The following is a 12,362-nucleotide window of genomic DNA, read 5'->3' on the forward strand; positions in this document are numbered from 1 at the left end:
GGTAGCGGGCGCTACTTTCTAGCGCACGCAGTTTAAACGCTTTTGTCCGCCGGACATATAAAATTGTGGTACTTTTCTACGAACCAACATCAGTCACGGCGCAAGGCAAGAAGTACAGCAATCGTCAAGACTACTTTCGCTTCATCCCAGGGAACACTGCCAGGTGGTCAGTCTTTGCAAAACATCGAGAGAAACCCCACAATCGCTTACGGTAAACAACCAACATCGAGTACATCGTTCAAAATGAAACTGTCAACAGTGTTCGTCGTCGTCCTGCTGGCTACGGTGCTGCTGTTCGGTGGGCCGGCCGAGGCGGGCGGTCTGAAGCATCTGGGAAAGCGGCTGGTAAGAGTTTGTTGTAAAAGCAGTCCTGTTTCCTTTTTCCCCATCATCATTCATCATTATCATCATCAAAAGGAGAGTTCGCTGATTTTTTAATAACGCTGTAAATGTTTTGTTTCACAAAACATTTTTTTCCATTTCTCTCTTGGTAGGAAAAAATGGGGCAGAACATACTGCATGCGGCGCAAAAGGTGGTTCCCGTATTGCAGGAAATCAAGGACCTTACTAAGAAGGATAATAAGTTAAAATAGGAAACGCTGTTTGCTGTAAGAATTCCCTCGATGGAAATTACTGAACTAAATGAAACATAAGAATATTTTTAAGACCCAAAAGTTAAGCATGTAAAGATTTTGTTTTGTTTGAACAATAAAAACCGTTGAAAAATAATAATATTTTTTCTTTAGAAATATGGAAAAAATGTCTAAATGAATGTTGCACTCGTAACAATCTCTAAGAAAATAGTTGAGCTGGATAGTTTTTATACATTTTGTGGACGATGAAATTTTACATATTGTTTAAAATTAATAAATCTATACCACACAATCCATGCGCAGCGGCTGGAAGTTCTAAAAACAAAATAGAATAAATGTATGTTACAATGTAAATGCTTTTTACAGCCTGTTTTTCTACATTATCTGATTGTCACGCTCCAAGCTTGAATATACAAAAACGAACGACGGAAACGCAACGAACGAGATGCAAGCATACACAATCAAACGTCCAGCCGGGTGAAAGTTGCACACGCTGCACGCCGTTTGGTGAAATCCTACGAAAAAAAACAATGTACAAAACAAACACACATGCTAGAACAAACGCCCCCGGGGGGAGGACATATTCCACACATGCACCGACGCGTTTTGTGAAGCAGCAGCGCGTTTTTGCTCGCGCTTCCACTTTCGACGCGCGGCATCGGAAAGTTTCCCCGGGAGTTTTCCCCGGCACGGCACGGCCGGGCCAGAGTTGTAAAACGCATTCTATCGAGCCAACGACCAACCGGTACCGGTACCGGTAAAAACTTCGAACCGAAAAGAATAAAAGGAAACCAAAACGCAAACAGCGCAAAACAGTGGAGGCGACAACTCTTCTGCTGATTACCTGGCATCGGTCGGCTTGTACGTGACATCGTATTTGTCCACCGGCAGCGTGTGCGGATCCATCGAGGTTTGCCATGAGACTCGTACCGAGGTGGGCGTGAGGAAGGTGACGGTAATGTTTTCCGGTGCGGTAGGTATCGAACCTGTAGAAGTAGAAGAGCCGGAAAAAGAGGGTTAGTGAAGATGTCATACCAACGTGGGACCGTTCGTGGCAGATTTCATCCAATCGGAACGTCTGAACAGCCTATCGTGTTGTTAAAGGTGGAAACGTTACCTCCTCGCCACAAGGGACGAATCTCTTCGACAGAAGTTAATTAGACTAAATCATCAGACTAGAAAATCCCTACGAGAAGAAGTCCTCAATTCTTGTTTTTCCTTCTAAATGAACAATTTTCATGGATTAACATTGTTCACTTTCAACTTTCAAACTCACTGTATATTGTTTATTTATATAGCCTTTTCCACCCGAGCAATTTAAGTTCTTTCTATAATGCAGAACATAAGGTGGATTGGTACCGGTACGATCGAAAAGGATCTTTTTGTGCCAAGTTACGGCAGCGAGTGGGCCGTGCGAAAGCGCTAAGCTAATTATCAACGAACGCCCAAACAAGTTGCCGCTTCGAACGGGGCGCGTTAAGCTGTCGTAAGATTTTGTTACAGCTGTTAAACGGTTACTGCTGCGCCCGTTCCGGAGCATATACTCAATCACGGCACAACGGCCAACCGGTGGGTGTTTGTGAAGAAAAACCGAAAAGCTATTTCCACCGTTGTTGCCGGGTATCGATTTCTGGTCCCGCTCAGACCTCGGAAAATGCCAAAAGTGGTGAGACCCGGGCTGGGTTCGTTGCCTTCCGGTGCAAAATTCGGGCGTGCAGTAAAACCCGGCCGCACGCACTTAAAACGTTAAAACTAATGACCTAATGACATGGTAAGCGGTAAGGTTTTTGGAACGGTTCACTCCTAGCTTTTAGGGGTTCGTTTTCTCATTTCAAGACCCAGCGCATAAGCAAACCGAGGAAGTTGGGCCTGTAAATCAGATCGGGTTCGGATGGCTGGAGCGAAAAAATAAAAATACACCAACTTCACTTTAATCGAATCGTAAATCTTCCGTTTCTACACCCAGACAGGTTCTCGGCCGGGCTCGGGGTGGCCAGTGGTGGAAACCCAAATTGGTCATTGGGTGGAACGCAAAGCATTCGGTTTCCATTGGCCTATCGCGTTTTTCTTGGCTTCGAGACGTCCCATTCCATCAGCGAGACAAGCGAGCAGATCTGCTGAACGTTGTTATGCTAATCTCGCCGTCTGAAGCAATTGGCTGACAGCATGAATGTTTGCTGCCGAATAACAGCTTCGAAGAGACCGGGAGGTCAAGAATAACGATCGAAAAGATGGAAACGCGTTGCGTGAAACACATTCTAGTTAGCAGACACGACGGACCGATGAATATTGGATTGGAGTTATTATGGAAATTATTGAACCTAATAAATAGGCAAGGAAGCTTCCAATGGTCTCGAGAGATTTGCGTTCGGTAATAAAACGAGCAGATAAATTTCAATGGATTTCATCGGTAATCTTACAAACCGGCTGACAAACCCAACAGAATGCAATTGAAGTTCCCAGAAGTAACACCCTATTGCGTCGAGTGTACGATATTGATCCCGTTTTATTTTACCATTACTTCATTAATAATGAGACAGTTCAACAACGCCTATGATGAGATCGTTTCCAACGAAACGTGACGTTCCCTTCCGCCAGCAGCGTCCTATTGTATTATTCAATCCATGCGCTCTCATCAATAAAATCACTTCACTTTGTCCTAAGAAAACCCATTCCCCCCTGACCGACACGCTAATGGTGGCCGCGGCTTGCAGCCCCTGGATGACTTTGTTGATTCACGATTAATGTTGACGATGATGGACGCGCGATTGGCGCTAAAATGTGGTTTAACGGTTACGCTAACGTGCTTCAGCTCCCCATGTAGCCAGTAATGCCAGCGGAAGGAAGCCGGAACAAGTCTAAACGATCGTATTACTGCTGGCATACCGCTACCCCTCCGGTAACGCGCCTGGGGAGAGTTGGAAAATTAAAATAACCAAAGCAACGGGGGCAGAAACGGGAGGAGGAGGAAACACGAGCGCGTAGGAAAAATGTTAGACTGATGCTTTACATCAATCATTCCAGCTTTATGCCAACATTTGTTTGCTTTTGCGAACGATTTGAGCTTCTCGACTTTGAGTTCTGAGTTTCCACTTCTCCAGACGGGTTTGGAGCGAGATTTGGCGCCACTTTTTGCGCCGCGATTTTAAAGACACTTGACAACGAGTTGATGGATTTCATTGGGGTGGATTTGTTATTAGTATTTGCATTTGGTTTGATTTCTCGGGAGTGACATTATTGGCTTTGGAAGACTTTTTACAGCGAAGATAGAAACAAACAAAGCAAGGTTTGTTGTTAATATTTTTATCAACCTACTTTCTGAAATACATTGCCTAATAAATCAAAAATATTTTACAGAAAAATAGTAGTAGAATAAAGGGTTTAACTCCAGGCATTTACCTTGTCACAAAACAGACTAGTAGGGTTTATTTATCGTTCGTCGAAACATTCATCCACGCCATAACCTCGCATATGCAAATTTGCAAACTCTGTGTCGAATGTAGTCAGTGGAGATCGATCCAACAGGATAGCACCAACACATCCGGGAAGGAATTATGACTGTACAGTACGACTACCTTCAACTGTACGACCAGAACATCCCGACTCACAACATCAACATCATCATCAGCGTCCCGCGGGTAATGCGCATTCAGTCCGACATGCTTCACCGAAATGGTAGCAGCTCCGTGTACATCCCGGTACAATCCTTTACCTCCTGGCCCAATCTCCTGCTAAGGAAAATGATTATACTCCTCGGAAATCGTATTATGCATGGTTGGCCGAAGCCCAATCTCCTCCGGACAGCTCAGGGTTACGTTGAACGTCACATGGGAGTGAAGTCTTCAGGCTCAGAATATCGTACGGAATTGGAAGTGAACACCCGTTTAACCCTTGTGTGAGGCATACTAGCTGTTTTGAATTCTCATTGCAGAATTCGTTATATCGTTATCTGGTTCAGAAAATTGTGAATCCGATTCAAAATGGGTTGAGGAATTCTATGCCTTTTGTTTCATTTTCGAAAATTGATTCGATCACCATTTTCCCGAACAACTCTCCAAACTACACCTTCAAAGGTTCGAAATCAAAACAACACACACGTCCCAGAGCGTTGGAACATTTCGTTTGATTTCAATTCCGTGTGACTGTGTTGTTCAACGAATAATTGGAACTGTGAACATGAGAATCACTCCCGAGTGGTTCTGGAGAACTGAATAAATCCACATCCCAAATCTTCACTAGGCGGCATAAAATGATGCTTTGATCAAGCGCTCGGAACGGGAGGGAAGTTTCTTAGCCTTCCCTAGTGGAATCAATCGTCAAAGAACAACTCGGAGGCAGTACGTACGAGTGGGCAATCTTTCCCCAATGGCTTAGGCACGTGCTCGGAACACGCAAGTGACACATTCTTCTTTCTTCTGAAGTGCCTCGATGGTTTGTGACGAGAGCGTAGCATCAAAATCTCATCAATTATCCTAATTATCCCCTATAATCGATGCTCCCGTTCCGAAGGGCGGCAGACGATGGTGGAGATCGATGTGATGTGTTTGTTTGTGTGATAAAATAAAATAATTAATCGTCCCTTCTGCCCGCAGGCGTGTCTCGTGACTCGCTCTAACTAACGACTAGTCGTCAAGACGTGCTTCTCGGGACCGATGGCATTCCTTTATCTTCAAGCACTCCAGCTTGGAAGCAGCCGTCCGGAACGAATCCCGGTAACGCACGGCGAATACTTAATTGAGCCGGCGCTCGACTGAAGCTCATCGATGGCGTATAGTTCTTCACACCCAACGTGATGTCACTGTGACATCACGTTGTTTACCTAAGAAAGCTCATCTCCATCGTCATCGTCAGGAAAATAATCGATTCCTGGAGACAAATCCACCCCGGAGGTGGATAACATTTAACGAGCTGCACGTCCTCTTCCAGCTGATCAGATTCGAACCTCAGATTTCGTGCCAAATACACCATTAGCAAGTGTCAGTTGCTCAGCTTTCCAGCGGATGCTGTTTTCGCCAATCTTTTCCACGGAACATCCGGAAACCGGAGCGCGTCACAATGTTAGCCCAAGCTGTCAGACTTTGTTTCCACCTCACGCCAATGGGAAAGTTTACATCGGGCTGTTTCCGCCTCCGCAATGCCCGGATGTTTTTCGCGATTCGGTATTTTTCCTTTGTCTCTCAGTTCTCATGGCGACGGAGCAAACAATGATCAATGGAGGTGGGAAAAATTAAAGTGGGAAAACAGCGCTGTCACTTGAACTGTCATTAACTTTTTCCCGGTACGCCTTTGGAAGAAGTAATGGTTTCTCGAGAAGATGTGGCTCTCGACGAGCAGTTTTATGTGATTTCTATTTTGAGAAATGCACAGAAAATGATGCCACGGCGGAAGAAGGTTGAAAACAGACAAAGTTCTAGTAGTGGAAAGAACAATTAGTGCTACTGTTGAAGCTTTTTAAAAATTCAAAAGTATTCACTTAGGTAAAGGCTTTTGTTAGGTAACTAAAATACAATGCGATTTTTTACCATTGTTGTCTAGTTTTTCCAGCAAGAAAACGAAACAAATAAATATGTTGCAACTCAAAAACAACAACTATTTCTCCATCAATCATTTACAGCGAACAGTAAGCGCTCAAATACTACGCCACAACCTTCTCGTGTGCTAAACGATACCCTAATGTGATAATCACCTCCGATGGAAGATCAGACACTTTGCGCTAATGCGCTAAGGGAATCTGCCGCCCTTCGGCGTCTTTTTGTGCACCGTTGTTTGCCTTTCCATCCCGTCGTATCAACGACATGCCACCGGGGGCATCCTGAAAAATGGGCCAATAGAACTAATGGAAGATTGAGCCGGTTCTCCGACGGAGGAAGGAGTAACTGTTGTTTGCTACCCCGGAACGAACAGGAAGAGATCCTTGAGCCAAACCGATCGATCGATGGTCGAACAAATCGCGCTAATCTCTTTACAAACAACCGGATAGCCGAGTTCGTGTTTGCGTTTTGTCTCTCGAAGGCAACGCGAGAGATAAATCGGAAGGATGCTAATTAAATTTTCATGAGCGACAAATTTTCCACCTTGCTGTTGTTCAGCCATCCTGCCCGAAGGAGTAAACATCGCACGAACTTTCCGCTCCGGAAGCGTTGTTGTTTCGGTTTATCGAGGCAAGACTATCACATCCAATTAGAGGCGAATGGAAATGTATGGTTAGATTATGCGTAGAGGTTAACGATGGGTAATTTTTCTTCTTGTTGTTTCAATACAGCCTCGAATAAAGCGCAAAGTGACGGCTTACCGAGAATTAATGTTTCATAAGGTAACATTGATTTGTTTTCCACCTACCGAAACGGATGTGTTTCATGTATTAACTATGAAAGTAATTTTCTCGCGCAGCATGAAAGTGGGACACACAAACCGGCGACGGATATTTTTTTACTTCACATTGGCCAATGTTTCGTCATTCTCGTGCTTGTATAAAGTTGTCCGTTCCCTTCACATTGATATGTGCATGTCGTCACCTTCAAACAAACAGGCAAACAAATATTGCGAGTTCCAACGGGCTTCCACGTTTCATTACACGCCGCTTCTCAAACTGTTCTCACATGCCGTACGTTGTTTTTCCACCCAGCTTCTGCCCAACTTTTTCCTGCCCATGTAAGCACTTCGATACACTTACTCGAACGACCCAGAAATAACTCACGCAAAGATTGCTGTCTCCTGCGACGGCTCGGTCGGGAAAAGTTGACCCCGCGCCGCTGGAATCCATAATGAAAATGGATATTGCATGTAGCTGGTCGTGTCAGTCAGAAAAGGTCACCGTGGACGAAAGCTCAGAAGCTGTGTAAAGTTGGCGCCCGGCTCGGGAGGAGCAAAAGAAAAGTGCGCCAAAGGGGGGCTCGCGTGAGAAGGGACGCGGTGAGCGGCTAAATGAGCCGTGGGTCGTGAATACGCAAGTGGAAAAATTCACTTCGCTGATGTTGATAATACACCGTGAAAGCGTGGGGCGTGTCGTGTGCGTTTTTCCCTACCATCTTTCATATTTCGCCATTGTACTGTGCTTCATCTTCACCATCTCATTTCCATTTCATCTTCCACGGTCGCTCTTTGCGCTTTTTTTCTCCACCCCGCGACCTTTATGTCGAGCGCGTGCCGCTGCTGAGTGTTTCGCATCTTAAAAATATCCCTTCGAGATGGAAACACTACTTTCCGTGGCGAGCCCCTCGAGGGCCGGCTTGTACCTTTTCTTCCATTCAGCATTCAACCTCCAACTCACACACGGCGCCCCGTGGTTTTTCTTATGCTGTACTCCTCTTTTCTGCTACAATTCCCTCGAGTTTCCATTTGTTACCTTTTCGCTAAAGCAAACACGAGTTCCGCGAAGGTTGGAAGGTAAAAACTCTCGATAAAAGCCATACCACGGTGGAACCAAAGCGAAATGTGTTTGCCGTCAGCAGTTTTCCACCACCGTCCACCGGTCGGGGTTTCCCCTCCGAACAAGTGAAACCATTCGGTACACCATTCACACCTTGGCGTACTGATTTACATATTCATGCATTCTCCATATTCATACGATTGCAAAAGAACCGGAAGGCTTTCAGGTAGATCCAAACCGGAAGGGTTCGAAAACGACGATAAAGGTATCAAAGAGATAAAGAATGAAAAAGCAAAGGCCAAGTCAAGCGGGAGTGTTCTCAACAAATAATTGAAACACAATTGACGCCATTGCAAATGGCTTACGCTCCACAGTTTGCGCCAATCGAAATGCTGTCAATGAACCATTAGGCCATACCCTTCAGCGAACCGAATCTAAATGCAACAGGGGTTGGGAATTTAATTTTCCCGATGCGTTTATACGTATTGCATTAGCTCCAGTGGTTGACAGTCACCGACTGGTGAGACTATAATTGCGCCGGGAATTGGAATGCCATCTGTGCCGACGGTCGATGCTTGAATATATGCTCAGGCTTTCCTTTCCTGATGTGCCCATCGATTTTACTCAATAGGTTGCAATTATTTCCATTGGATTCGTTAGTATAATGCTTGGATGTGCTCTGAATTTGTCGAGGTTTAATTGACTATCAATAGTTTAATGACAACGTGCTTCGTGGAGTTAGTAGAATGACTTTAATGAAGATTGACTTAAGAGACAGATATTTCGATTTAATATCTACCTCGATAAGCTTTCGTCAGTTTGTGATTAGTCAGAGAACTTTTTTGAAATGAATTCATTATTAAAATTAAATAGCTATTAATCAAAATCAATATAATGCATTATATAAATTGCCTTGAATTGTTTTTAATTAATTAAGGTAATTCAATAAGTAATATTCAGCGCGTGGTTATGAATATTTAGTGTATGTACTGTCTGTTTATTCGTAAGAGAATCCTAGAGGGAACATTTCCTTCATGCTTGAATGTTGCATAATGTATCGAACCTACATGAATATAACATGGTACTTTTACCATCGTACCTCGTGGTGAAAAACGAGCCATACCAGCAGGTCACACCAATACGGTTCTACATCGTGACATCTTAACACTATAGAATCATGTTGCCCAACCGCCTCTCTTATCCTGCTTTCCTGATACCACTCTCCTCGGCAACGTTGAAGCCGTCCCATAAATTTTTCAAATAAATATTCCTCCATTTCGCTACATCGTCATCGTAATTAATAAGTGTGTGTCTGAGCTTCTTCTCTGTTAGCATATCCTTCCCTCCCTCCCCTTCCCATCCAACCGAACGCCACCGGATCATGTTGCCGACCAGTTGCAAAGTGCTTTGGTAACTAATTGAACATCGAACCGTACCATCCTGCCGCGAGCATATCACATTGCAGCTGCTTTGCATGTGCATGTTTGCCGGCATAACGGCTGCGACCTTCGACGTGGGGGGAAAATAAAGTACCCTCGAGCTCGTTCGGCTGCCGATTAACGAGCCCAATGCTTGTGGATGCACTTTCGCTTGCTCGCTTTTTTTTGTTTCGCGGAAAAATATGCAACGAACCAACGAGCCAGCGTTCGATCAGGCTAGAGGCTTTTTCGCATTCTAAAGATGGGGAGAAAGTTCGAAGGAAAAGCATCGTGCAGAAAAAAAAGGTACGAGCCCCTTAACCCCCCCGGGCAAGCGATGGGGATGGGAAAGAAAACCAGCCAGCCAAGGACGCAGAACGATATCCGGCGCATGAAAAAGGACACTACCATACACAGACACACCCCACGACCCCGAGCTACGGAGGTTCGGTTCATCCGCATTAATGTGTGCATTTCAGTTTTGTAATTTAAGCCTGCTATGACCCGAAGTCGGGCTGACTTGTTTCACATCGTATCCGCACGTGCAGCAGAGTGCAGGCGATTCATGGGAAATGGGAAACTCTGGCCCGGAGCTAGAAACGGCGCGGCTCCAAGCTCGCTGGAAGCGCCAGAGGAATGTATAATTAATTTTCAGTCAAACTCACACACGGCCCCGGCTGGATATGATCCGGCACATGTGTGTTCGAGTGGCTTCTATTGCCGCCTGCATCGATAGGGCACGGATGAGCGCCGTGGAGTGGCATGGAAGGATGCAGAAGGACTTCCATTACACCGCAGTCGAAGCAACGCAGTACAGCGCTCTGGTCGAGGTTTGCATAAGGCAAAATGATGTATTTCACAACCGTGACAAAAATGGAGCTTATGTTTATGGTAATGAACATTTAATCACTAACTGGTACAGAACAAATTTTCCTGCCCATCTTCCCTCCTCCACATAGCTCTTAACTTTAAATTGAACACCGCGTTTTCTGCCTCTGCCTAAAGGGTTCCGAAAAGCACACAAGGTATTAAAGATACATGTGACCTAAATTTGCCTCCCTTCTACGAAAAAGGCGCACACTTTCACCAAACAAAAACTATCCCATTCCATCCGCCCCAAGATGGTGGTCGATGGAAAAACCTCAATCCTCGCGGGGTTTGGTTTTGTGTTCCACTTCTTTTTTTTTTCTCCGGCAGCACTTAGCCGTATTACCGAGGCACACAATTTAAACCATGACATTGACAAACCCGTCATTATGTTGACGTTACTCGTGCGGCGTGTGAGTGGAGGCAGGGTACTTAACCTAACAGGAAACGGTCACATTCGGGCCGTATAAAGCCTTCCCGAGACTCGGTCTCGGCAAACAAGCTCGGTCGAATTTGATGAGGGTCCATCGTGGTTCCGGTTGGAAGAGTTTCCTTCACGAGCCCGCTCTTTCGATTGGGACGAGCCTTTTCAGAGCAAAAACTGTCCTGCGTATCTTGGTGGCTTTATTTAGCCAACAAAAACCCACCTCCGCCTCCGCCCCCGGGACACTTCCAATCGGTCCGCTCAATATCGTATCCCGTCGAGGTTTTTCCGTCGGTCTTGGATGGAGGTGTTTGGTGCGGATAAGTGGGGAGACATACTTTCTCACTTGATGCGGTCTTCTCCCCCGAGGGGGTGGCACTAATTAATGGCTACCGAAGATTGATGGGAGTCTAAAGGAGGGCAGTATAAATACAAAACGCACACACACACACCCACACAAACCCACGCGCGCGTTTACAGACACGCATATTTCAAGCGAGAGGAAGCAGATCGCTCCAGACCTTCCGGTTGAGGAACTGGGAAAAGCTTTTACACGATGCCGTTGTTGTGATGTTTTCCCAAGCGTAAGGAAAATGTTTCTTCTGTATGTGCTGCGTCCTTCGGTCGCCTGTGCTAGATTCACCAGCCCAACCCCGGCCACTTCCCTTTACCCAACGACGATGTAGACGATTTGTTTTTCCGCTCGATCTTTCGCGTACAAACATATGTCCTTACGTCGTCATCTATCAGCTTGATTGTACCCACTGGCAGGACGTTTGGACATCGTCGACGACGACACCGAGGATGGAGATGGTGCCTCCCGGAAAAGGGTCACACAAAATGGAGCACGGAGGGAGGGAGAAAAGGCAACTTACCAGCGAGTCCTGCGTGTACGGCCAGCAAAGCGGCAATTGCGAGCATCTTAGTGTCGGACGACGCCCTATCAGGTTTCTCCTCTGAACGTTGGCGTCCGGTGCCGGCGCAGCATTGGTGATGCCCTGGCGCGGAACCCGTGCGGTCGGGCGGCAGGAAGGATCCAAGATGCTGCCGTGTCTTCTGGCGACCGGAGCGCGGGTCGTAACGCTTGCGGCGGTAGTTTATGTGCAAAGATGCCACTCTTTCCCAGCACCCTTGAAGCCTCCGATTCTTACTCGCTGCAGTTTGCCTGTTTTTCGACAGTAATCTTTGGAAAGGAGTGAAATCAACACCACAACGAAATACAATCGTACCCTTCTTTATCCGTTACGCACGATTTCCTTTCTGTGGGAATTTCTTTATCGCTTCGGGAGAACGCACACACAAACATAGACGATAGGAAATATAGCACTCGCTTCCGTCTGAACGATTTTCCACACGTTTGTTTCACTCAATCGAAACATTCCCCGAATCGACCCGCGTCTTGCTGAACCCTTTTCACTATGGCAACCGTGCTTCACTCCCGATCTCTTGCGTTCACTACATTCGGTTGCTAACACTTTTCATCCCGATATCCTTCACGCGACGAACGCGAGTGAGTGCTCACACTTTTAACTACGGTTCACTACGCGCATCCGCTCGTTCGGCTTCCCTTCGGAAAAAGAAAAGAAAAGGCAATGGAAAATATGGTCACAATGGAACAACGCACCAGACACCGACGGCGATGACCGAGTCAGCCGTTACTGGGATGGAAAGGGCATCCTGTTTTTACGAAT

The 12,362-nt window shown here is 45.9% G+C and overlaps 1 protein-coding gene across 1 annotated transcript in view; it reads right to left on the minus strand.

Moving 5' to 3' along the window:
* LOC131264807 (uncharacterized) overlaps positions 1-11,592 on the minus strand; it is a 65,528-nt gene extending 53,936 nt beyond the window's left edge. Inside the window, exons 1-2 of the mRNA XM_058267074.1 lie at positions 11,547-11,592; positions 1,438-1,579 (exon numbers count right to left, since the gene is read on the minus strand). Of these exons, the coding sequence (XP_058123057.1) occupies positions 1,438-1,579; positions 11,547-11,592 (188 nt within the window). The remainder of the gene's footprint in view (positions 1-1,437; positions 1,580-11,546) is intronic.
* Between the last annotated feature and the right edge of the window lie 770 nt (positions 11,593-12,362).

This window comes from Anopheles coustani, chromosome 2 (assembly GCF_943734705.1).
Source record: "Anopheles coustani chromosome 2, idAnoCousDA_361_x.2, whole genome shotgun sequence".
Taxonomy (NCBI): domain Eukaryota; kingdom Metazoa; phylum Arthropoda; class Insecta; order Diptera; family Culicidae; genus Anopheles; species Anopheles coustani.